The sequence below is a fragment of the Tamandua tetradactyla genome, chromosome 6, assembly GCF_023851605.1.
Source record: "Tamandua tetradactyla isolate mTamTet1 chromosome 6, mTamTet1.pri, whole genome shotgun sequence".
Lineage (NCBI taxonomy): Eukaryota > Metazoa > Chordata > Mammalia > Pilosa > Myrmecophagidae > Tamandua > Tamandua tetradactyla.
Window position 1 is genome coordinate 123,871,089 of NC_135332.1, and position 27,765 is coordinate 123,898,853.

General features: G+C 39.2%; 1 protein-coding gene and 1 long non-coding RNA gene across 4 annotated transcripts in view; one reads left to right on the top strand and one right to left on the bottom strand.

The window, feature by feature from the left end:
• LOC143688775 (uncharacterized) overlaps window positions 1-27,765 on the top strand; it is a 61,195-nt gene that overhangs the window by 25,665 nt on the left and 7,765 nt on the right. Inside the window, exon 3 of the long non-coding RNA XR_013178287.1 lies at window positions 21,297-21,387. This is a non-coding gene — a long non-coding RNA (uncharacterized LOC143688775). The remainder of the gene's footprint in view (window positions 1-21,296; window positions 21,388-27,765) is intronic.
• The window catches only part of TPD52 (tumor protein D52), a 115,618-nt gene that overhangs the window by 15,794 nt on the left and 72,059 nt on the right, over window positions 1-27,765 (bottom strand). For all 3 annotated transcript variants that reach the window (XM_077167060.1, XM_077167059.1, XM_077167058.1), the window contains exons 2-4: window positions 13,774-13,889; window positions 7,291-7,439; window positions 3,333-3,434 (exon numbers count right to left, since the gene is read on the bottom strand). In XM_077167060.1, the coding sequence (XP_077023175.1) occupies window positions 3,333-3,434; window positions 7,291-7,439; window positions 13,774-13,889 (367 nt within the window). The remainder of the gene's footprint in view (window positions 1-3,332; window positions 3,435-7,290; window positions 7,440-13,773; window positions 13,890-27,765) is intronic.

A 27,765-nucleotide genomic window follows, 5' to 3' on the forward strand; every position in this document is an offset into this window, starting at 1 on the left:
ATGTGGTCTTCAGCCCACCAGTCTCAATCACCTAATTCTCTCTCTCTTCCCAAGGGCTAAGACAAATCTCCAAGTCCCAGCGCTAGTTTACTAACTTAACAATGCAAAATAAAAACTGTTGTATTTAACAAATCCAAGTTGGCAACACTAGTACATTTTCTCCTCCTGTCCTCACAATTACGTAAGGCAAGGAAATCACTGAGATGCTAGGTAAACACGTACTCAGAACAGAGGATGTAGACGCATGAGCCACATATTTGAGGGCACCAGGCAAAAGAAGCCTCAGGCATCCCTCTTCAGGGCGGAATGGCCTTCCTGTTGGAATTGGCACATGCAATCTCTACCGCCCGAGCTGCCTCTCTTCAGACAGTGCTTAGGTCAACAGAAGCATGATCTACCTGCCTTTGCGACTAACATTATCTAAAAGAGGCTTTTCTTTACATAGATACACATATTAAATTAGGTTACAATCGAGACTTGTTGGCCTAGAAATGACTTTAAGTGACTTTGCCCAATCCTTTGGTATCCTAAGAATCAATGCTAAATAAAATTTAACTTTCAAAAGGTAATCTTAATTCTCTCATTTGTAAGTTTTAATCAAAAGCCTTACAAAGTAAATTTCCACATATTGATGCACAACGTATTATTCATTAAAAACAGGTCTGAAAACAGTAAGTATAACATCAATTATATTTTGTAATGAAATGAAAAATGACTTGTGTAAGGAGTTAAAAAAAAGCAAAAAATTTGTTTCTGATTATTTAATAAAATAGAATAGATTGAGCCAAACCTATGTAATTTGTTCACTCTTTTTAAAAGGTACAGAAAAAGGATGGCAATACCTACTGATTAAACATATCATTCCTTAATAGCCCTTACTACTTAGTACATATTTTTGTATTTTATATTTACATATATATCATATTTAACATTATTTTACAACTAGGCACTAATAAGGCTCGTCCATTCTTAACTCATCCCTAGTCCCCATTTTCTTCCCTTACTCTACACTCAAATATTTTAAGCTCTATCAGAACAAGAACTACATCTGGTTCTTCATTTTATCCTTAGGACTGGTCCCCGATAGGCACTTGAATGTTAGCAGAATGAGTTATATCACTGAATGCAGTTCTTCTGAATTTACTGCTTAATCACATAATTCACATAATTTTAGATAAAACTGTCTTAGTTGTCAAAAAATTATGCCATTTTAATTAAATTAAGGACTAAAGATACAGAATTACCTTCATAAATAATTTTATCTCACTTTACTGACTTTTTAAAAGCATAATTTTAAATTTAAATACCTCAACATTTAGAGTTTACATAGTCCTATCCCATAATTTACTCCAACTTCCAGGGCTAATGTCACGTAGACAAGGGTGCCCTATAAATACCTGTGTGCTTGCTTAAGAAGGCAAATCACTAGACCCTAGCAAGTGAATGCCTGAGAAGCTAATGTGCGTTAGCAGGGACAGAGGTAAAGACCACTATCTGAATCTTCCTGCTTGCACTCTAAAGATCCTCCTTCACCTTATTCCCTCCACCAACTAGATGGACATGTGGAGAGCCTTCATGGGTAAGAGAGGAGAAGGTTTGCTCAACAACACAAAGTCCCCTTCTGTAAGGAGTGATCTGGGTGACATCTTTTTAATGTGCTTTCTTTTTTGGCCTAATATACTTAATTTTTCCTTCTGCAAACCATGACAATTTTTGCGTGCACAAAGAATATAACTAGCGTAAAGAAATAATAAAATATTTAAAAACATAAGTAAAACAGCATTTAAAAATACAGAGTAAGAAAAAAATTTCAGAGTAACCTGTATAAGACTGCAGACCGAAACCAGGAGGCAGTTGCAGGCTATGACATTTGCAGTAATGGGACCCAAGTGAAGAAAAATTCCAACATCCATTACAAAAGCACCAGAGAAATACAAGCACCAAAAACAAAGTCACACACTGAAAGGGAGGAAGTTTGTATGCCATGGTAAAGCTGCTTTTTTACCAAAAAAGAGTAAAAAAGAAATGTCAAAATCATTCCAAGTCTCTTGGGCAATAGCAGATAATTCTTCAATTTATCCATTATTCATGATATACCAAGAAATCCTCCCCTGAAATTAGAAATGCACTACACAAAAAGATATTCCAAAAGCAGTAAAAGTATGTAGCGGACAAACACAACCATCCAACATGGCATAATAATCTAATCGGAGCATACTTGTCTTATACAACTGCTAAACCACAGCAATGGTTTGAACTCTCCTTACCTAAAGGAATGTGAAAAGGCTTGCAATCTGCAAAAAGCCAGAGTAAGCATTAAAAAAGAAAGGAAGTTCTGGTAAATCTAAAACAATTAAATAACCTACTTTAAAAAAAAAAACTGTGTTCGGTTTTGACTGGATTCTGACAGACTACACAATTTGGTTAGCAAAAAGAAATGGGAGCAACAGTTATTTATACATATTTGTCAAAAGAGTTCAAGAAAGCCATATTTATCACAACTACGCTTAGAATGCTGATACTCCAAATATTATGAACAAATAAGTTAGCCTTTTTGGTACATAGCAAAGTACAACACATTGATTGACCAAATCCATTCAACCAACAAAATTCTGGTTGTAAAATATACTTTCTCCACAAATGAAAAACACAAAGCCATGCAATCTGGGGTTGTTTCATTCTGTTTTAAACATAAATCTAACATGCCAACAGAAGGAGCATAGCTGATTTAAAACATATTTATCCCTTTCAGCACTATTCTAATCCACATAGGGAAGGGCAACAAAAGTACTGTGAAATGCTTCTATCAAAATAACAAGGGTAACTCTGCAGACTAATCTAAAATATAAATGCAAAGTAAAAAGCAACAGCTTACAATCAAGAGTTGGGCCTAAGCATGAAAGGAGATATGGATAACAGATTAGTGCAAACTGTTGTGAGGTATAAATGGTATAAAAATGTAACACACCCAAGTAAAGCCAGGTCTCAATCCAAGCGTGCATTTAATGGCTTATACTCATCCCCAGTAAGATTCCAGACTCTGCCCAAGATACTTACCCTGTGTATGATCAGGAAAGAATAAAAATACACAAAAGTTCACAACCAGAATTTTTCAACAACCTTAAATATATTCATAAGGATGATCATTTTAAAGTTAGTTTGCTATGCTTAAAAGAATTTTGGCAAACATTTCAAAAATTGTGGTTTGAAAGACTTTCTCCCTCACTTTAGGAGAAGAGTTCAGATACAAAGTCAGGAAACAAATGCAACCACAATAAGATATGTTAATTTGCCTAAACTACTTAAAGAGCAAGGAAAAAATGAGGACATACTTTACATCTTCCAGCTTTTTAGTGATGACTGATCCAACAGATGAAAAAGCAGCTGAAGCCTTCTGTCCAGCCTGAGACAAGGTTTCAGATGTCTTCCTGTACCTGCATTGTCACGAAAGAACAGAACAAAAAAAAAGTAAGCTAATCTTTTTCCATATTCATTATTTCAAATGCAGTGATCATCAACCATTAAAGAACTCTTAAAAAATATATAAGAACAGCTAAAATCCTTCACAGCCACCAGATTGGCATCATCACAGACAGCATTTTGTCCTTAATCATCATTTCAGGCACAATCTTCTGCAGTGTCCTAAGAATGCCAGGAATACAGAGGTCTATGAGTACAGGGCCAAAGAAATCAGGGTAAGGGATAAAAACAGTCATAGAGCAAAGAGAAAAATGAGACAGTCAGAAAGAAATTAATTATACTTCTTGTTCCTTCCCTTTCCACTTAAGCCAAACAAAACAAAAATGGAATCAAATTCCTCAGATGCCTTTTACAACTTTATCTCCTAAAAGGGGCCAGATTGCTATATACCAGAAAAGAATATTTTGATAAGGAAACTTAAAAAACAATCTCATTCACAATAGCTCATAAAAGACTAATATACCTAGGAATAAATTTAATCAAGAAGGTGAAGGACTTGTACACTGAAAACTACAAAATACTGCTGAAAGAAATAAAAGAAGACCTAAATAAATGGCAAGACATCCCGTTGTTTATGGATAGGAAGACTTAACAATTAAGATGTCAATACTACCCAAAGCTACCAACAGATTCAAGCAATACCTATCAAAATTCCAACAGCCTTTTTCTGCAAAAAGGGAAAGGATAACCCTAAAACTCATATGGAATTGCAAGGGGCCCCAAATAGCAAACCAAGACTGCAAGGGAAGAAAAAGTTGGAGGTCTCACACTTCCTAAATTCAAAACTTACAAAAAGCCACAGTAATCAAAACAGGGTAGTATTGCATAAAAAAATGCATGTAAACAAATAGAATCAAATTGCAAGCTCAGAAATAAACCCTCACAACTATGGCCAACTGTCTTTTGACAAGGGTGCCAGGTCCATTCAATAGGGAAAGAACAGTTTTCTTAAAAAATAATGCTGGGAAACTGGATATCCATATGCCAAAGAATGAAGATGGGCCCCTTCCTCATATCATATACAGAAATTAACTCAAAATGGATCAAAGACCTAAAAATAAGAAACAAAACTATAAAACTCCCAGGATCTTGTATTAGGTAACATGGTTTCCTACATTTTATACCCAAAGTACCAGTCACAAAAGAAAAAAAATAACAGATAAACAGAACTTCATCATGAAAGTAAAATGACAACCTACAGAATGCAGGTTTGGAAACCACATTTCAGATAAGAGTTTAATATTCAGAATATATAAAGAACTGGACAACTTAATAACAAAATGACAAATAACCTAATTTAAAAATGGGCAAAGGACTTGAATAGACATTTCTTTAAAAAAGATATACAAACAGCCCATAAGAACATGACATGATGATCAGTAACTTTGGCCCTCAGGGAAATGCAATTAAAAAACACGAGATACCACTTCATACTCACTAGGGTGACTATTATTTATAAGACAGAAAATAACCTGTTAGCAAGGATGCGGAGAAATCAGAACCCTTAAACATTGCTGGAGGCACTGCACGAATGGTTCAGGCACTGTGGAAATCAGTTTGGTGGTTTCTCAGGAAGTTAAGTATAGAAATACCATATGCTCTGACAATCCCACTTTTTGGTATATACTAAAGGAACTGAAACCAAAGGCTCAAACACATATTAATACCCCAATGTTTACTACGGCATTGTTCACAAAAGCCCAAAAATGGGAGTAACCTAAATTTCACTCAACAGATGAATGGAAAAACAAAATGTGGTATGTGTATATATATACATATATATATATATTATATATATATGTATACATATACACACACACACACACACACACAATGGAGTATTACTTAGTAGTTTTTTAAAAAGGAATGAAATTCTGATACGTGCTACAACATGGATAAGCCTTGAAGAAATCATGTTCAATGAAAGAAGACTGGCAAAAGGACAAATATTGTATGATTCTACTATATGAAACACTTAGAAGAAACAAACTTCATAGAGACAGATGGTGGTTTACAGGTTATCAGGGAGCAGGAAGAGGGAGTTATAGTTTAATACCCAAGTTTATTTTTGATGTCATGAGAAAGTAAGGATAATGAATGTTAAATTGTACACTTGAATGTGGGTAAAATGGGAAATTTTGTGCTGTATATTTGTTGCTACAATAAAAAGTTTAACGGGAGGATTATAACCCACACCAAACCCTGAAATCTGTTCTACAACTAATTGTTGCACCGTGCTTTGAAATTTATTGCTTTTATATATATATATATATAATTTTTCACAAAAGAAAGAAGGGAAATCATTTTGTGATGATAAAAAGAAATATTTATTCCTTCTAGCCTCCTATATTCTGGAGCAGCTAAAAGGAAAAATGTGAAGGATGGTATGGTAACCCATGACAGACTGGGATCTGTCCTGTAACTACTTGTTAACAAGTGCTTTGAAAACTTTTGTTTTTTCTTTCTTTGCTTTGTATATATGTTATACTATACAATAAAAAAAATTTTTTTTTTAATTAAAGGGGGATACAGAAACAAATAGATCAAAATAGGTTGGGCATATAGACATTTTGTCATCCAAATGCATTTTATGCACATAAATTTTTTTTTGATTTTGCATGAGGAGATAAAATAGAGCTTGATGGATTCTCAGCAGAGTAGGCAAAAGGTACAAGACTTGAAATGTCTTAGTACAATATGTGCTATGACAAAGATAAAATTTACCACCTCACTCTTCTCATCTACCCAGAGATTAGAGAAGGGAAAAATAAAAAACAAGAATATGTACCTGCCAAAGAGATTAACATCCCCACATTATGGAAATGCATGCTCAGGTATTTTTACTTAACCCGTTCAGACCAAATACTAAGAACGAGCATGGTTTATGGTGATATAGTCAAAGAATAGTTTCCTGCTGTCGACTATATGGGGAGAAAAGGATCGAAAGGAGTCAGCACCCCAGTACTGTAATCTCAGAAATGGGGTCTGCCTCACTGTTGATGGTTAGATAACGGATAAAACACCACCACTAAGCTCACCAGGTCAGCAGATGAGACTGAGCATAGAAGGCAAAGAGCACGGTAATGTGCTGCTAGAAGCTGCTCCTCCTTGTGCCACACAACACAACTGCTGGTAATTACGTCAATCATAATTTGTACGATCAAAAAGACAAAGAGGCTAAGGGGTTGGCTTTTGCCACCAGCACATATCAGAGACTGTCACTGGGAGAATTTTCTGATAAGTATAGAGCAGGATAAGAAAAGACCAGTTCTGTAGTTGGCCAGACCTAAGTTCAAATCCTGACACAACATTCTGAGAGGTTTGTGATCTTAAAGCTTATCTTATGTGAGACTGTTCCCTCAACTAGGGCTATCTCACCATCTCTCTACTGGGTTATTCTGAGGACTAAGTGATACAATGAACATTTTTTAGAAAATCAATATATAACTTTTTGGGGACTTAAATTTTATTTCTTCAACCCACATGAGGCTGGTTTTCTTTCTATTCTCCAGAATGGTCTGAAAAGATCAAGTTAAAAAAAAGTCAGGTAGGGCAGGCCACGGTGGCTCAGCAGGCAGAGTTCTCGCCTGCCATGCCAGAAACCCGGGTTTGATTCCCGCTGCCTGCCCATGCAAAAAAATTTTAAAAATGGTCAGATACGTACTTGAGAATTAGGAAGAATTTGCCCTGTGTACTCCAAAGAAAAACTACAGAAGCACCCTTGTCCCTTTCCCATTCCCATCCTCAGCCAACAGGAGCAAAAGTGTCCCTTAATGTTCTCTAGAAAAATGTATGATCAAGTGAACATACGCAGATGTTGCTGTCACATCTTGCCACCCTTTGGCAATGTTCTGCTTTAGTTCCTGTAGCGAGTTGATTCCAAGTTTCCGCTTGATCTCTGCTAGATGCTTCTCTTTTGCTGCTAACACTTGAGACAGAGTCTGGATTTCCTCTTCTACCTATAAGGAAAGGGAAGGGGATTGGGATAGGTGTTCAGCAGGAGTCGTTCAATAAGTTAAGATTATTACTGTAAAACTATACTCAAAATTCTAATATTTTAAAACTTTTTGAATTCATTTATTTCTGTCTCTTACTTCTTTTTTCTGTTCCATGGTACTTCTTTACATTTCTATCCTAAGTTGTTCTCAGCCTTTTCCCCTCTCTCTATATTCCTTATTCAGCTGTGTCATGTAGTCTTAGGGTGGAAAAGCTCTATACAGAAAACAATCAAATTACTCTAACATTCTGTCTTGAGTTTTGGCCCACATTTCCAGCTGGACCTTTCTATTTGAATGCCCACAAAACTCACTTTTGTGAACTTAATCAAAGTAATCTTCTCCCCTCCCCCACTGCCAACAAAATAGCCACAACAACCAAGCCAAACCAAAACCCACTCTTTCTCCATATTTCCACAGAATTTATACTGGATCTATCAGTCCCACTGCCTGCTAAAACCACAGCTATAAATAAATCAAACTGCCTCCCACAGAGTCCCTGCTGATGTCCCACATGGAACCCGTTGATGCTGCCTGGCCCATCTCAGCTCAGTGATTAGAGGTGGCCCTAATCCAAGGACAGCCAACTCATCGACTGGCCAGCAACCAGTGATGTGCCTGGTGAGAAAAGAGGCACCTGACTAATCGAGTCTCTCTCACTCAGGAATCTGGTCTGAGAATCTGAGAGAAACTGGGTATAGAATCTGGAAAGATGGAGAAAGAAGCCTTAAGGTACAGGCAGAGCATAGTGAGATTATGAGATGTTGTGGCAAGCTTAAATTTATTTGAGGAAGACAAAATTCTAAGCAGAAGCTCTGAAAAAGATTTGCAGAGTACAGGAAACGGCTAAGCCAGGAAAACAGAGAGAAAAAAGCAGACTCAGAGAGGGAAGCAGAAATGATGTGGGAGTGACTTTTTGGCCCAGAACATTAAAAAATGGTGGTCCCTGAAATCATATCCAGTACAAGAACCTTAGACATGTGCTCCTCTTGCCTTGTTGCAAAGACATAGTCTCATTCCTGACCCGAACAACATTTTTATTTCAGAAACAAAATGGGCTTTTATGTTTTTACATAAAATATTTAAATTTTTAAAGTCTTTTTCACAATAAATCTTAAGAAAACACAATGAGAAATAGTGTTCAATAACAGGAGAGAAGAATAAATCAAATGTGATGTGGCTGAAAAAAAATTTTAAAGAATAACGTGGCTCTTAGATGGCATTAATTGGAATGGAGGGTCCAGAATAAACACACACCTTGTACCTGTAAGAAAATACCTCAAGTATTATATCCAGTTTTGAGGCACACTCACAAAGCAGCATATATGGAAACAGCAACAACACAAGAACGAATCAGGTTCAAAATTAAATGATTTGCCAAAGTCATCAAACTAATAATGCAGGGACCAGAATTTCAACACAGGTGACTCCACTCCCAGTTTACCATTGTAAATGTAAATGTATACATGCTGTGCACTGTGTTTAACAGGAAAACACCAGCAGTACCACAACACCAGGGGTAAATAATGGGGGAAGGAAAAAGAGTTAAGGGGAGGTTTAGATTTCTATTTGGTGAGGGTGTGTTTCCTGGTTATCTTTCTCTTGGGAACAATGAAATTATCTAAAATTGAGAGTGTTAATGGACTGTAGACTTTGGGCATTATACATGATGCCTAATGAATGCAGGTGGCTGAAGGATGCTCAGACTGAGAAGTATTTTAGCAAATGATGGTACATACATATGATCGAATATTGTGCTGCTACAATAAGGAACAAAATTGTGAGGCATGCAACATTGTGAATGAATCTGTGGGACATTTGATGAGGCAAAATAAGACAAAAACAAAGGAGTAAATAAATATTGTATGGTCTCATTTAGAAAATACTTATAAGAAAACAGGGGCCAAGATTGTAAGCTCTTACAGTAGTCACATTTAGTCTGGAGGGATAATTGTTATTTCTGGATTCTGAGAGGCTGTTTTATATATGTATAACCTGGTATTTAGAGTTAAAAACAAAGTTGACCAGGTTGAGATTAAGGAAATTCAGAATACAGGAGTAAGGAAGACATCGTCTATATTTTAGAATTGTACCTACTCTCTGAGACCAAAGGAAGAAAGGTTTATTTTCTCTGGAACCTAAACTTTCTGTAGCACATAATCTACAGGATAGTTCATTTAAACAATTCAAACACAGGGAGCCCAAAATAAGAATGAGGACCTTTAATCCTGTATAGCTTAATGTAATGCTCGGATACATCTCAGAGCATATTAAGCAGATAATCAGAAAGTACTGGCATCCCTCTTACTGTTTGTCTTTTTCCAAATTGATAATGTTGTAAATATTTAACTATTTTATGGAAAAGAATAAATCATTGTATTTGATTAGAAATTTAATAAAAATTTAATGCTTGTTAAAAAAAAAAAAAAAGTACTGGCAAAGTCCCTGAGGGATAGGAGAAACACTATGGAACTATTAAGCTTTAGCACCAGGGAAACCCCTGATACTTTGTTAAATACTAGGGACACCCAAATCAGTAGGCCAAGCCCTTGATCTTCAGGCTTGCTCTTGTGAAGCTTAAGTGTGTAATGGAGAAGATTACTCTCCTATAGGTATGCCTGAGAGTTATTTCTGACCTCTTTTGTTGCTCATATATGGCCTCACTCCCTCTAAGCCCAACTCTGTAAGCAAAATCATTGCCCTCCCCACAACATGGGACATGACATGAAGGGGTGAAAGTCTCCCTGGCAGCATGGGAGATGACTCCCAGGGATGAGTCTGGCCCTGGCACCATGGGATCAACAATTCCATCCTGACCAAAAGGGGGAAAAGAAGTGTAACTAATAAAGTATCAGTGGCTGGGAGAGTGCAAATAGAGTGGAGAGGCTACTCTGGAACTAATAAAGTATCAGTGGCTGGGAGAGTGGTAAATAGAGTTGAGAGGCTACTCTGGAGGACACTTTAATGCAAGCTTCAGTTAGACATTGCTACCTATCATAACTTGCCAACCCCAACCAAAACCATTTCTTCCAATCCTAAAAAACACCTAGGGCAATAACTAAGATTCTATAAAGTTTCCATGCACTAGGGTAACTTTCCAGCAACCTACAACCTCCAAAACATAAGCTGGTTCCATCTCCCTACCCCATATTATCAACAGACCCTTCCAACATGAAGCATTTAGAATGGTCATAGCCTGAATACCCCTGAAGAGTGGGACAGAGAGATCAAAGGTGATGGTGGAATTATACAGAGAAGGTAGGATTTAACAAATGAATAAGATTATTGAATCATTAAATTAATATTTCTTTTAGTCTCCAGTATTATAGCAGCTAGAAGGAAAAACCTAAAATTGTGGAAATGTAACCCATACCAAACTCTGAAATCTGTTCTACAACTAATTGTTGTGCTGTGCTTTGAAATTTATTGCTTTTTTTGTATGTTACCTTTCACAAAAAAAGAGAAAAAAGTCTATTGTGATGGTAAAAAAGATATTTATTCCTTCTAGCCTCCTATATTCTAGAGCAGTTAGAAGGAAAAATCTGAGAGAATCATATGGTAGCCCACTACAAACTCTGGGCTCTGTCTTCCAATTGTTGAAGAGTGCTCGGAAAATTATTGCTTTTTTCTTTGCTTTGTATATATGTTATATCATACAATTTAAAAAGTTAAAAAAAAAAAAAAAGGCAGAGCACACTGGAATCAGTAATGTCTAGAGATGAAGAGCCTTGCATGACCCAGCTCATTTTGACCAAATTTTTTTTAAAAGGCCAGGAATGTTAACGGAACACAAGTTTCCTAATTTCCTTGAAAACTGCTTTTACAGAACAGGCATGAATACTCATATCATTATTTTCTATTACTGTATAACATATTACCACAAATATAACAGTTTAAAATAAAACAAAAATTTAAATGCATACATTGTTCTCACTGTATACTCCTAACATCCCAAGACCTGTCTCTTTCTCCCACACCCTCAATCTTTGTACACTTTAAAGAACAGACTTACAAGGTAAGATCCCTTCCCTCCTCAAACTCCTCAGAGTACTTATCCCACTTTCCCAATGAAAGACAGAAAGAAAAACCCCCGGAAATCTTTCCGGACGACACCCCACCCAGTGTACTCCCCTGCCTTGTTGACCAGCACGTGCAGTGAATGTTCCTGGCCTGGAGTAACACAGCTCTAATTCCTTATTTCAGCTTGTTTTTCTTGATATCTAACAGCATGACCTTCAAGGTATGAAGATCATGATTAAGAATCTCTGATGCACCTCAAAAATACTGAGTGGGAGGGATCTTAGAACATCTCTGTTCTAGTGAAGATTCAACAACAATTTCAAGCAGTGACTCTGATGGTAACCTTTCCGAATGGAAAAGGATCATTCGGTTTTCAATGCAAGTGATTTTTATTATATGTAATTATCACTTAACCATGAGGTAACAGTAATACTATATCTCCACATTAGGTTCACAAGACTTTTATAAAAATTAGATACACCTCTGAAAAAAGCATGAACACAGTATAAACCAAGGTTAAGTATACAGGCATTAGAGTAAATAAAGACCTGGCTACAAGTCTAAGTGCTGCTTTTAATTAGCTTCATGACCTTAAGCCCTCATTTAACACTGGTAACACAGGTTATATAATCCGTTTAGAGGTGTAGACCTGTTTCTTACCCTTTAAATCATGATCACTACTGCACCTGCCACATAGGGCTGCTGTGATGAGGAGTGAAACGATGCATGCTAAGAGCTCAGCCCAGTGCCTGCTGCACAGGAGGTGCTTGCTAGGAATTTGATGCCATTTCTATCACTTTTATTTTATTGACAATGACATAATCATGCCCAGGCAGGCAAGGACGTGGGGAAAGTGTCCTCATGTATACTGAGGGAAACTCTATGGACTGCAAACTGACTGTGTGGCTGTACACAAATGCCTGTGTGCCCTTAAAAATCACTTAGAGAAATGATGAATATGCAACTAAGTGATGATACTGTGAATTACTGATTATATACGTTGATGTTTTATTTGGTTTCTTAATTTTTTAATTAATAAATAAATTTTTTAAAAAATCACTTAGAAACTTTGACCCAGGAATATTTCTACTTCTAGTAATTTATCTTAAGGAACAAATTAAAGAAGCACATAAAGGTACACGTGCATTTTCATCAAAACACTATTAAATAGCAAAAAGGAAGCAATATACATGTTTAAAAATGGTAAATCCAACCAAGGGCTATACAGCCAATAAAAATCAGGCTATACAGGCTTATTTACTGGCATGAAAAAAATGTTCCTAAAATTCTGTTAAGTGGGGGAGGGAGTTACATGGGTGTATTATAATGCCTTCTAAAAATAAAAATACATGTTTAAGCAATACATGCACAGAAAAAAAAGTCTGGAAGCAGATAATCTAAAAGTCTCAAGCTGTTGAACTGTAGGTGATTTTAATTTCCTTCAGAATTTTTATGTGTTTCCAATGAACACAAGTAACTTATGAAAAGATTGTTTCTTTTTTAAAAATTAACATTAGTCATGCAATAAATATATAGAATTTTTAATCATTAATCCTCCTCATAGGACTGATCACCAATCTGCCTTACTCATCTCCAGCCTGCACAAAACTTCACACAACGAAAGCATCAACAGCACTCACTTCCACAACACAAACAGGGTGGATGGAAAGCCAATGACACAGCTGTCGAGTCCCACACAGACGGTGTCAGTGACGTCCATTTGAAGACAGTCACTAGCACCCCCCCATTCACTTCCTACTTCACACCCCGCTTTCCAGTTCCACCTTAGTCGCATACATCTCCTCTCACATAAAACACAACTGCTCTTCTCTCTCCTCTTCCCCTCACGACTCTAGCACAAGTAAAGTCATGGTGCTTCCTCTCCCTATGACTGACTAAGATATTTCCACGTGCTTGAGAAACACAAAGGACAATACACTTTAAGTGTAAAACATTAAGTTTCAAAAAGAATGGTTCTTTCTGAAAACATTATGTTCAGTGAAAGCAGCTAGACTCCAAAGGCCGCATACTGTGTGATTCCATTTCTGTGAAGTACCCAGAATAGGTAAATCCTGAGACAGAAAGAAGATGGGCTGGTTGCCAGGGTCTCCTTTTGGGAGTGATGAAAACGTTCTGGACCTATTCAGAGGTGGTGGTCACACAACGTTGTGATGTACTAAAATGACACTCAATCATTCACTTTTAAGTGGTTAAATGATAAGTTTTCGTTACATGCATTTTTACACACACACACACACACACAAGCACTGCTCTCTACCTTTACAAGTTCTCTTTTTAGCTCTTCTTGCTCCTCCTCTGACAGGGTCTCTGTGGCACCGATGGTGGCAGCGACATCTTCTCCTTCCTCTGGTGCTGGGTCAGTTCGCAGCAGGCCTAGTCGGGAATTTGGAAGGAAAAAAAAATCTGTTAGGTCTGAAAGCTAAGCAACAATTCTCCTCTGTGCCCCTCCACTGCCCTGGCCAGAATAAAGCCATGTGGTTAGGGCCCACGCATCATTTTTCTAGCCCTTCAAATGCCCCTGCTTTTCCAGAAAAGGTCAAAAGAAAAGCCAGACCGCTCCCTTAAAAATCACACACTGGCGGGCCGCGGTGGCTCAGCGGGCAGGAGTGCTTGCCTGCCGTGCCGGAGGACCCCGGTTCGATTCCCGGCCCCAGCCCATGTAAAAAACAAACAAACAAACAAAATATAATAAAACAAGAAAATGTTTAAAAATGTTTCCCTTTCTTCCTCCCTTCCTTCCTTCCATCCTTCCTTCCTTCTCTGTCTTTCCTTCCTTTCCTCCCTCTCTCTTAAAAAAAAAAAAAAAAAAAAAAAATCACACACTTAGGCTCTGCCAAAACATGAACTTAGAAAATAGAGCATTCTCTTCATTTCTGTTCATTTTCCCCACGACAATATAGTTAATTGCAAAGCATAAGAGCTGGAAGGGTTTTTCCAAGGCTTCAAAATGCTGAACTAGAAAATCAGTGTCAATTACAAGGAAGATTTTAGCCGCTCCACGCCAACCAAGGGGAGGAAGTTTGCAAATGTCTTTAGCTTCCTATGGCAATCAAATTCAACTTCCTCAGTGAAGGACAAATTCCTGAACAAACTAAATACAAGTACACAAAAGAAACTTTATTCCATTTCTCTTCATTACTGGAGCTAGGAAACACCTTGTAACTTTTTTAAAAAAATCGTCTCATCCAGATACCCTTAAAAAAAAAAATCCTAACATATATATTCAGAAAAATGACCGACATGCACAGAGGCTTTGCATGTATTTAAGAATTCCCAGTTGCACCCATTCTTCTGAAATACAGCCACTGAGTAAAGGCTCATCAGGAAGAGCTTGGTATTTCTAGAGAATGGCAGGTAGGCAGCTGCCCCTGAGCAACTCTCTGCTCTTCTCACTCCCTACCCACACCCACAGGACTAGGGTGAGGTCAGTGAGGCCAGCAAGGCACCTGCCATAGGTGCAAAATTTAAGAAGGTACCTTTCAAAAACTCAATTAAAAAATTTTTTTTGCATGGGCAGGAACCTGGAATGAAACCCAAGTCTTCTGCATGGCAGGCAAGAATTCTGCCACTGAGCCACCATGGTGCCACCCATAAATAATATTTCAATTCAGTCTTTTTTAAAATGTCAAAGTTAATTTTAAAAATGTAAGAAGAAAAAAATACCAAAATTTTCAAAGAGAGAACCAGTATTGCTAGGTTTTTCCTTTTACCCAAGATTCTAAAATTGGCTCATCATGGCACCACTTGCCTATCTTGTCTCTATTGAAAATTTGACGTTTTCCTCATCATGGACTTTGGAGAAATTAATTTCAATTTCTAAAAAATATTTGTGGTAGTTAGGGTCAGGTGTCAACTTGGCCAGGTGAAGGCACCTAGCTCTGTTGCTGTAGACATGAGCCAATGGTATGAGAACCTCATCTGTTGCTCATTACGTCGGCAGTCGGCTAGGAGGTGCACCTGCTGTAATGAATGATGTTTGATTTAATTGGCTGGTGCTTATACGAGAGAGCTCAACATAGCACAGCCCAAGCAGCTCAGCATCCCTCATCTCAGCACTCACAGCTCAGCCCAGGCCTTTGGAGATGCAGAAAGAAATCACCCCAGGGAAAGTGGTTGGAACCCAGAGGCCTGGAGAGAAGGGCAGCAGAGATCACCCTGTGCCTTCCTGCATAAGAAAGAATCTCAGTTGAAAGTCAGCTGCCTTTTCTCTGAAGAACTAACAAAATAAATTCCCTCTTATTAAAAGCCAATCCATCTCTGGTGTGTTGCATTCCAGCAGCTAGCAAGTTAGAACAGATCTGGTACCAGAAGTGGGGTGCAGCTGCACTGTGCAAATATCATATATGTTGGAATGGTTTTTTTTGGATAGATAAGGGGAAGATTTTGGAGGAACTGTGAAGAGAATGATGGAGAAGTCCTAGAGCACTTGAAGAGACTGTTGGTGTAAACGGAACCGCTGCCAATCTGGAAAAAGGGGGACACAAAAGGGACAAATTGGTGTGTGCAGAGTGAGAACCATGGAAGCTTTGGTCTGAAGCCAAGAAACCTCAGCCAGGAGAGTGGATCCACCCATATACATGGAGAGAGTGAGTTTGCCCCAAGGGCAGAGGATGAGTCTCCCATCTCGTTGCAGTGGAAGAGTTGTGGTGCCTCAGGCCTCTGAGAAGGTATAGCATGCTTCTTGGGGACTGGGGAGAGCCTGGCTGCCACCACATGGGGGGGGTTGAGCATGTGTCCCAGAAATGACAGAGAGCCCAGGTGTGGCCCTGACAACTGGACAGGGTGGAGCCGAGAAAACGTTGGTCTCCTCAATGTCCCCCGAGGTTGATTTGTTAAGAGGTGGGCCATTGCATAGGCCTTGGAAAGGGTGGGGCGGCCACTTTCTAAAGCTGAAGGAAAAATTACTTTCAGACTTTGAAATCCAATGGTGTTTGCCCTTCAGGTTTTTCTTTCAATTTCTCCCTATGGATCCTGTGACTGTCCCTTCTTTGCACGTTGGCACAGATAACTTGTTTTGAGATTCACAAGTCCACAGCCAGAAGAGAATTTGTGCCACTTTAATATTATTTAAGGTGATGCATATAGTTGACAAGTTGACAAGGGGTAGACATGTGGTAGTTAGGTTCAGGTGTGAACTTGGCCAGGTGAAGGTACCTAGTTCTGTTGCCGTGGACATGAGCCGATGGTACAGGAACCTCATCTGTTGCTGATTACATCTGCAGTCAGCTAGGAGGCATGCCTGCTGCAATGAATGATGTTTGATTTAATTGGCTGGTGCTTATACAAGAGAGCTCAACGTAGAACAGCCCAAGCAGCTCAGCATACTTCACCTCCACTCACAGCTCAACCCAGGCCTTTGGAGATGCAGAAAGGAATCACCCCGGGGAAGCTGTTAGAACCCAAAGGCCTGGACAGAAGGCCAAGTGAGATCATCCTGTGCCTTCCCATGTAAGAAAGAACCTCAGCTGAAAGTTATCTGCCTTTCCTCTGAAGAACTAACAAAATAAATCCCCTTTTATTAAAAGCCAATCCATCTCTGGTGTGTTGCATTCCGGCAGCTAGCAAACTAGAACAATATTGCATGAACATATTATTTATATTTTTACTGTTTTGTTTTGTATTTAGTATTCCCTTAAATTCTGCACCAGTGCTCAGTGCTTACAGGCCTCACCATTTACTTCATCCTTAGTCACAGTCTGCCCATCCATCCCCTTGCCACAGGTTTAGGATACTCTGGCAACAGAGTTTTTGCAGGGAAGGGGAAGGTTTCCTCCACCTCATCTCTTTCTGCCAATGAATCTTGCTACTACTTCAGATGTTCCCACCCACCCCCACCATTTCTGAGAAGTGCCGGTTTAGCCATCTCAGCAACGTGGCTTCCCTCCCAAAGCAGGAGGCCAGCAGCAGATGAAGGGCTCACAGGTCGGCAGAGAGGAAAAAAGGGAATAACTGCACCTTCAGCAGGCAGCTGGCCAAGACAGATATTAAAGAAGTATATGATATCAATGAGATAATGTGTACATATATCACATGCCGGGCACAACTGTATGGGATCAGCTGTATGTTTATTGCTTAATGTTAGCTGTCATCATAAAAATAATCACCAGCCTAGAAGGACCAAAATAGTGCCTTCCTAGAAGGTGTTTATGGAATTGTTGAAGTCATAAAATTAATACAATAAAACAATCTAAAACCGCAAACAGAGTATGATTAAGCCCCATGATGCATAGTCAATATTTGGTGGATACAATCAGTAGGTAGAAATATTGAAGGAATAATTGCTTCTATAGGTCCCCACTAATATAATCTTCAAATGGGCTGCCCAAGTATAATTTCTGTAACAAAAATCTATCACGCAACTCCCCAGTTTAAAATCCTTCTGTGGTTCCCCCTCTTGTTTTCAAGACAAAGTTAACTCCTTAATTTAGCACCGGGCCTTGATCAGAACCTTCTCCTGCTATCTGGCATTGGTGTTCTTCCTCCCGTCACAGCCAAATCAAACTGTAAATAAGGTGCTGTCCTGTGTACTACAAGAAACCGTTACAAGAACCTGCGTGTACTGGACGATTTATCCCCCATGCCACATTATGTGACACAGGAAACATGAGACTGAGCAGGCGACACCACTACAAACACCATATAAGGCAATAAAACAACCATAATAAAGTCACCTATAAATCACCTTTTTTTCTGTTTTCGTTTTATTTTTTATTTCATTTTTTTTTCTATTTTCGTTCTTTTTCTGAATAGATGCAAATGTCCCAAGAAATGATCATGATGATGAATATGCAACTATGTGATGATATTGTGAATTGCTGATTATATATGTAGAATGGAATGAACAAAGTAGGGAAAAAAATTATTTTAATGTGTTGCCCAGTTCCTTCAATTTCCCCAACTAGAACAGGGCCAAATAATAAAATTAAAAAAAAAAAAAAGAAAGAAAGAATAAATGTCTTAGAAAGGAGCACTGGGGCTAACCACAGTTGGCTTCAGCACCTCAAAGATGACCTTGAAATTTTGTATTTAGAATCTGACAAGGCTGATTACATGGTCTGCCTTTTTCACATTAGCCTGTAGATGGCAGTAATACATCAACATCAAAATTAACAGCGCTAAGAGGCATGGGATGTTTGGGGTTTTCTTTTAATTCTTTTACTGGAGCAATGCAAATGTTCCAAAAATGATCATGGTGATGAATGTACTGATCATGACGATGAATGTGCAACTATGTGATGACGATGTGAACCACTGACTGTATACTTTGGATGGATTGTTATGATGTGAGAATATATCTCAATAAAATTACATTAAAATATATATATATAAAGATATGGTTTGTTTTAGATGGACAATCAACTGGAGGAAAATACTGGAAAATAAAGGACACAGGAAAACTAGAATGGCAAGTATAGGAAGCACCAGTGGCTTATGACAATAAAGCCTTAGGGACACTCCTATAGGTCTGGGGATATAGAATGCAGAATTCCTGCTTTCAAGATACTTCTGGTATAGAGTGGGAGGGTGGAGAGAGACCAAACAGCAGGGCATGCAAAGTGTTTCCATAGCAACAAAACCTGGGTGATTTTGGCGTAAAGTGGGGATTGCATAATCCAGGCTAGGGAGGGTGAAGGAGGTTTATTTTTGAGTGACGTGTAAGAGTAAGCCAATAGAAGAATGGGGAGAAGATGTGCAAGAAGGGGATAGCAGAAGGAAGGCAATGAGGGTGTGTGAGCATGGCTCAATAGGGAATTGAGAGTAGTTGTGGGTAGCTAAAGCACATGATAGTGTCAGGATTGGGAGAGGAAGGATAAGTGGGAAGGTCAGTCGGTTGTGGGACTTGTAATGAGGCAGAAATGCTAAGATCTTATCTTGAATATGAGCAGCAGTGTTTGGAGGATTTTGAATCTGGTAATATCAAGATTGAATGATTTACTTTCATAAATATCACTTTGCTGCAGTGTGGACAATGAAGCAGGTGTCTGGGGGAGATGTGAGGCAGGGAGAGACCAGCTATGATCCTGTGGAGCCATTTTGCTAATTGCTTTATAGCTGCTGTGGAGAATTATGACTGGGTGGGAGGTGCTCATTGTTTTTGGAATGAATACATGAATGAATGGATAGGTAGATGATACTAAATCACAGTATCAGATAAAATGTGGTGATTAATTTTGGAACTAATTTGATGGAGTAGTACAGGGAAGAGTCAGGTATGACACCCATGTTTCTGGTGGATGATGGAGACATTCACTGAGGGCAAAAAGAAGGAGGGACAGATTGACATGAGGTGAGATGAAATGTTCAGTTTTTAAGGAGAAGTCTGTGCACATTGAGAAGAACAGTTAGGAGGTGGAAGGGTGACCCTCAAAAAGCAAATGTAAAAACACTTAGAGGAATTATTGTCCTATAACTGGTTATCTTAAATAAACTAAAATTAATACGAAAAAAAATAAAGTCTTAGGGAAATTATTAATAACCACTGGATGCCTTCTATCGAAATGTGAGATGTGTCACCATATCATTTATGCATAACACTGGTGAAAGATGGGTATCACTATCACCATTTATTGATGAGGAAATGGCAGCTTCCAGGGGTTATGCAGCATGGGGTTAGGAGTTTGAACCGAGACAGTTTGATTTGAAAGCAGATGCCACTGCATCTGGAAGACTAGACCCAAAGCACACTCGTCATCATTTTCAACTCTATAGTGCCCCCAAACCTGGGAATCCAAATTTAGTCTTACACCTTTTTTTAGATATTATCCGTATCATCCCATTTCCTAAATGTTCAGTAAGAATGTACTATCTACAGCAGAGCTTACTAAAATCCAGCTGAAATTCAACTTCCCCAAGTGGAGAATTCTTGATATTCTCACAAGCAGTGTGGACAGCTGAAGCAATAGGCTGAGCCCCCAATCTTGGGGTTTATTCATATGAAACTTAACCCTGCAAATGATAGGCTAAGCCTATATAAAATTAGGCCTAAGAGTCACCCCCAAGAGAATCTCTTTTGTTGCTCAGATGTGGCCTCTCTCTCTCTCAGCCAACACAATAAGCAAATTCACTGCCCTCCCCCTCTCTACGTGAGACATGACTCCCAGGGGCGTGGACCTTTCTGGCAACATGGGGCAGAAATCCTAGAATGAGCTGGGACTCAGCACCAAGGGATTGAGAAAATCTTCTCGACCAAAAGGGGAAGAGAGAAGTGAGACAAAATTAAAGTGTCAATGGCTGAGAGATTCCAGAGTTGAGAGGTTATCCTGGAGGTTATTCTTACGCATTAAATAGATATCACCTTTTTAGTTAAGGTGTAACAGAGAGGCTGGAGGGAACTGCCTGAAAATGTAGAGCTGTGTTCCAGTAGCCATGTTTCTTGAAGATGATTGCACAATGATATAGCTTTCGCAATGTGACTGTGTGACTGTGAAAACCTTGTATCTGAAGCTTCTTTTATCTACCTTATCGACAGATGAGTAAAACATATGGATTAAAAATAAATAAATAATAGGGGGAACAAATGTCAAAATAAATCTAGTAGATTGAAATGCTAGTGATCAATGAATGGGAGGGGTAAGGGATATCGTATGTATGAACTTTTTTCTGTTTTCTTTTTATTCCTTTTTCTGAATTGATGCAAATGTTCTAAGAAATGATCATGATGATGAATATACAACTATGTGATGAAAAAAAAGAATGTCCATATTGGATGTTGATTGGTTTTATTAATAAAAATTAAAACAAAAAAAAATCCAGCTGAAGACGTTGTATTTTGTTTTGTAGACGATGTGAAGACATGGAAGGTTACTAAACACAATGACAGCTGTTTTAGGATGCCCTCACTGGCACGCAGGCTGAGGCATAAAAGAAGCAGGTAAAAGAAGAGTTATACAGTAATACAGTGATAAGGTAACTGGAGGTGAAATCCATGCAGTAGTAGGGAAATGGTAGACTTTAACCTTTTAGAAGAAAGAACTTCGACATTTTCCTGACTGATCAGAAAGTGTGTTAAGGAAATGGAGATTACAAAAGTCAAGGCGCCCACCGTAAAATCACCCCAGCTGTAAGCACTGCCTCCAGAACACATCTGCTGACCTCCTAACTGACCACCGCTGGGCAAGGAGCTTCTTCGTCATTATCTGAGCTTCCACTAGCACCATGCAAAAGAATACTATTATTCCCACTTTTCAGATGAGGAAACTGAGATCCAGAGAGGTTTAAGTCAAATGCAGTCTCCTCCAACAACCCCCCCCCCCCCCATTAAAAGATCTGGGCATTTGAAAATGGCATTAGGTAATAAAGCAAAAAAAAGAAAGATTTTAAAAGATACTGAATGGTGGGGAGGATAGTTTGGTGGTAGAATTCTCACCTGCCATGCAGGGGACCCGGGTTTGATTTCCAGCCCATGTACTTTCCAAACAAAAATTCAACAAATGGTACTACAGTAAGGGGATACTCACATGGAAACAAATGAAGTGTGACCCCCGCCATACAGCATACAAAAAAATAAAAAGATACTGAATGGGAAAGAAATGAAAATTGAAACAAAGTCTTTTAAAAATCAAAAGGGAACACACCACAGGGAACGTCTACCTTTGGAGAAGAAACCATATCAATTTCTGATTCACAACATGAAAGATGGGAAATGGGAAATTCTTTAAAATATAGATTTCTTGAAACTACAAATAATCCCCCCAAAATCTCATTTGATCATTAATTTCAATGTTCTTCTCCAGAATCTGATAAATTCTCCTCTGATGTTTTTATAACACAGAGGAGAAGAAAATATGAGTAATATTTATTGAAGTCTACACCACTAGCCACTGTGTTGTGAGCAGTAGTATTTATCTCCATTAGGAAACCAAAGTCTGAGATTAAATAACTTGGCCCAAAGTCACAGAGGCCAGATTAAAACTTTTGAACTCTAAACTCTTGCTCCTTCTCGCTTTTTCTTAAGAGAAATACTAGGAGGAAGGCAGGTCAAACGGCGAGTCACAGAAGGAAACAGAGGTCCAAATCCTTCTCCGCAGTGACTTTTTACTTCACAAGAGTAAGAGAACATATGGGTTTCCCAGCTTACTAAACCACAGACATCATCATCAAGCCCAGTTAACTGAAAATTCGTAATAATTTGCTCCATCTGATTATTAATATTTTAGTCACTTCCTTAATTTGTCTAGCTGTGCAAACAGATCCTGTCTATTTCCACATGATTCCCCTAAAGAATGTTAAGCGATGGGAAATGACATGTACAGACTAGCCTTTTGGAAACTCCCTCTGGCAGCAAACGTGGAGAGGGACTGGACTGGGCAGAGCGCAGAGACCACAGACTGGATGGCAGCTGGATGCCCAGGTCAGAGGACCTGAGCTCACTGCGACAGGACTGGGGCGGGAGGACGAGACAGAGTGGGCTCTGTCAATCCTAAAATACAATTTAAAAAAAACATTTTACATCTTCAAACTCGAGCTGCATCGTACAGTCAACCGGGCAGCAACTGCAGCCTTGTGTTTCATCACTTGCCATGCAGGCTCCGAATTTGTAAAATGCAGGGTTGCTGGCTTAGGAAATCCCAGACCTGATGGCAGATCTCTCTTTTAAGGCTGCATCACAGACTTTTCATGTTAGATAAATAAACAAGACATTTATTATTGTTGAAAAGCAGTACAGATAAGGAAAGCTGAGTGTGAGGAAGTCTTGGGAAAACTTAAACCAACTATTTTACTTTTAAAATAGGCAGGGGTGTGTCCTGGCCAACATATGCGTGTAAATATTCTAAGAGAATTTCAATGAACATATAATGTTAAACATTAAGTGATGACAAAGTATTGCTTTTTCATTCAACTGGCAGCATTTTTTTCCTTAATGGAACAAGAGTAATGGTACATCTTACAATCTATGATATCTGTGATTTGATGAAATACGATACTTCAGAGAACTTCTAAGTCATTGGAGGAAGATGAAGTTCTTACACTTTCTTGGCTTAAGTGGAAGAATATGTGAGTGAGTATGGTGGGGAAGAAGGAGAGGTGGGCAAGCCCAGAGTGAGGGAAAACAGGAAAAGACGATCCATCATAAACATTTCCCTGGTCCCACACTATGGAGTCCTAATCCTCCTCCTTTTCATCTCAGTACTCACAGTACCTGGGACAGAGTAAAGGTTAATAAATGCTCTATTTGAATGATTTATTGGTTCAAGATTTAATCAAAGGAAGTTTTTTCTTACTTTCCCATGCAAAGCCACCCATTTTATCACTATCTCAGTTTGCCAGGGCTATATGACTAATACCAAAATAGACTGGCTTAAAGAGCAGGAGTTTATTGGCTCACAGTTTTGGAGGCTAGAAAGTACAAAATGAAGTTCTTAGGCCATGATTTCTCTTGGAATCTGTAGCATTCTGGAGTTGACTTGTAACAAACCTTGGGGTGCCATGGCTTGCATCTCCACCTCCATCACAAAGCCATCTGCCTCATCTCTGGTTTCCTCTGACTTCTACTGACTGACTATGTTCAAATTTCCTTTATTTATAAGGATTTCAGCCATACTGAATTAGGGCCCACCTTGATTCCCTGTGGCCTCATCTCTGAAGATCCTATTCCTGAATGAGTCTACCTTAACTAGTAACATCTTTAAAGGTCCTATTTAAAAATGAGTTCACACCCATGAGGACGTGAATGTGTCTTCTGTGGGTGCATGATTCAGGCCCCAACAGCCACATATTTCAGCAAATTTCAACCACAGAAAGAAGCAATGCCTTTTTTATACAAATTTAGAACCCACAATTAAGCCACAATCAGAGATTGGTGAATACCTCTCTGGCTCCTGTGCTTGGGTGCTGAAAATACAGTCCCAAGCCACCCCGAAGTGGAGAACACACTCATTGTTGACCTTCTTTCCAAATAAGACCCACTGCTTCCCTTCAAAGCTTTCAATGATTATCAATGTAAAGTCTTTTAAGCTACTTTCATATAATTTCAGATGTGAAAAGCTTTTAGATCATTTAATTCAAACTCTTTGTTATATAAACATGAGGAAACTGAGGACAGAGTTTTTTTTTTTTAAGCATAGCAAAAGGCAAGCATGAACTTTGATGTTAGATAGGAAAGAATATAAAAACTGGCTCAGTCACATACAAGCTGGGGCACCTTTGACCAAATGTTTATCCTCAAAGAGCCCCACTCCCTTTATAAAAAGAACGTATTACACCAGCTCTTTGGATTTTTATGAGAATTTTTTGAAAGATAATAAACATAAGGAATGGGCACATACTAGATGTTCAATAAGGATCTGCTGTTTCCCCCATTTTCATGGGCACTACGACTCATCACAGCTCTTTGTGATCCAGAACAAAAGCAGTGGGTTCTCTGCCTGTAACAGCCAATCCACGACACCAGGCTTCAAAGAGAGCAAGGGTTTAATGCTCCACATAAAGCAGGAAAGCAAAAATCTGTCTCCCAGAGTCTAAGAAGTTCAGGGTTTTTATGGATTCAAATAAGGAGATGGAGCTGTTAACGTACCCAAGGCTGAGACCAGGCTACACAAACCATTACAGTAGTAAGAATTCACAAGGCTGAGGCCAGGCTAGCAACCATTACAATACAAAGTATATAAACAAGGATGAGACTGGTTGAGTTTCAGTAATTCCAGGTATTAACTTCTGCCTATTCTACAAAACAGAAAGACAAACCTCCATATAATGATTCAGTAATCATAATCAGGTGTTAATTCTTAATTTCGCAGTGACATTTTCCCTCTTTTCCCTTCTATGAAACTTGGTGCACAGGTATCACTTCCTCACCTCCCCTCACTTTTCAATTGCCTGCAATCCAGCATCTGACCCTCCCATGTCCCTTCAAGCTAGGACAGTGTTTTTGGTCATTATCTCACTTGACTTCTCTGGGGCAGCAGAGCCTACTGCTACCTGAGGCTGAAATCTTCCCTCCCGGATCCTTCTGGCTGTGCACATCCTGGCTTTTTCTCCTTTTTCCAAGATTTAGCTCCATCTCCCTCTCTGTGACTTCTACTTCTCTTCCCTCCTCCAATTTCAAAACTGCCTTTCAGATTCTCTCCGTTTCTCTTGCCCCCAAAGTTCCCTGATGTTCTCTGTCTCCTCCAAATCATTCACCATCCTGCCACCAGAGCAGGCATTCTCAAATACGCTGACCATGTCACCCACTTTCTTTCAATTCTTCAACCGCTCCCAGTAAAGTTCATTGCTCTTTACAATCTGGAGCCCACCTACTACTCCTCACCTTACCTACTCCTGCAACATCTACCAACCCGCACTCCCTCCACAGGCACATGCTCTCGGTTTTTTACCTTTGCATATGCTTTTTCCTCTGCCCGAAACCCCTCCTTATTACTTCCAAGTCCCATTCATCTCAATAACTCAGTTTTGGGTGACTAGGCGGCTTTCTGCAAACCCTATGACACAGACTGAGAAACAGGGTCTGGCTCTGAGCACAACAACCTCTGTGTGTGCTACTGTACTGTGACACAGTCCGCTGGGCGAGGTGAAACTTGGCAGCAGTTAGCACTGCGTTCCAATCAGGTGTCACCGGCCTGAGCACAGTGTCTGAGGCACAGCAGGCACTCGGCAAGGCTGACTGATAACCAAGTTGTGGGAGGTACACAGCTATGGTAGCAGCAGAGGGAAGGTTAGGACCCGGTCTCCTTTCACCGTTTCCCTTGTATCTTTAGCTTTTTATTTTAGACACTGCATTCCCACTTCATGACTTTTACCTACAAAGGTTTTCTATTTAAAAAAAGACCTACCACCTTTCTAAGAAATACAACTTCTGTCTCATACATAATCTATCCAAAGCTTGTTCCTATTTGGAGCAGATCGCCTACCTTGATTTAACAGAGAAACTGTGCACACAGTCACACCATGGTTGTACAAGTGGGACACAAATGACATTATAAAAGGAAGAAAACGTTGCCAGCTGGCCCAAAAAAAATTCAGCTAAGAGGGAAGAACATGCCAGAAAAAGAGTCTAAAATATCTGCTCTTTAGTCTGAATGCTAATGCTGTTGACCCAAGAATGAATCTGTTAAAGTATAATCCACTCCTAGTAACGTCTCTGGATAATGAATCGTATACAATCTTCAAAGAGGCGACAACTGCTTTAAGACCAGAGTAGGAATAAAAAAACTACTGTCTCTAAAACTGTTTTATTTAAGCACAAACAAGAGGACATATCTTCCCCACCCCCACCTACCACCTCTTTAAACCTACAGTTATGAAAGATACAACATGTAGTTCAAAATATCTTTAATACCCAAAAGCATCACAAAATATTTTTCCCTTATAAGTCTGAGTTTGTGGCTCCCACTCTCTGTGCTTCATTCTGTTTCCGGATGTAGAAAAATCCCAGGAAAGGTGACAGGACTATTTGGAGGTTCCCACAGGAAGGTGGTTCTCTTTAGGAGGTCTTAAAGACAAAAGAGCCACTTGAGGTAGGTGTCTCAGAGCAGCACAACGGACATTCTGGGACAGATGGTGCTGGTGGCAGGAGCTGTTCTATGCAGCGACCCAGGCCACTATCCACTAGATGCCAGGGGCAGCACCCACCCCCCAGACATGTGCCTAGAGGGACAAAATCTTCCAGATTGTGATCCCCTGGCTTAAGGCAAGAGAGTACCTAAAAGGTCACAAACAGCTAATTCCTGCTGTTTGACAGTGATTATCTTCATAACAAAGGGATTCAGCAGCAAGGGTCAAGTAAAGTTTAGATTTCTCAAGATGGCAATATCCCCGTGTTTGCCCATGGTGAGGAAAATGAGTATGCACAATCGAGACAGCAAGGAACAAGGAAGCTGGGGAAACTCCATTTGGGGGGAAGACCAGGAACCCCAAGATTAACTGAGCAGTGTCAAAGCTTTTCAAGAGGAAAGGAAACAGGCTTAGGGGGTTGGGAGGCAGCATTAAGGCAAAAAAAGGAAAAGAAAGCTTGGGAGCCAGATCAGGTAAAGTATTCCTGGGACTCAACTACAAAAGCAGAGCCTCTGAAAGGAGTCAGTTTCCATATCCAAGGAGAAGGCTCATGTCTCCAAACTTCACTTCAGAAAGAGTCAAAGAAGAAAAGATCACCAAAGCAGAACACGTTTGCATTTTCAAATGCCGTACCTACTTTCTCTAGATATTCTGAAACCGACCCTTAAACCTCTTTTATCTTTAAAAACAGAGAAAACAAAATCTTCAGTCAATTACTTTAGCTCTACGTCCCACCCCATCAAGCATAATTCTAGTA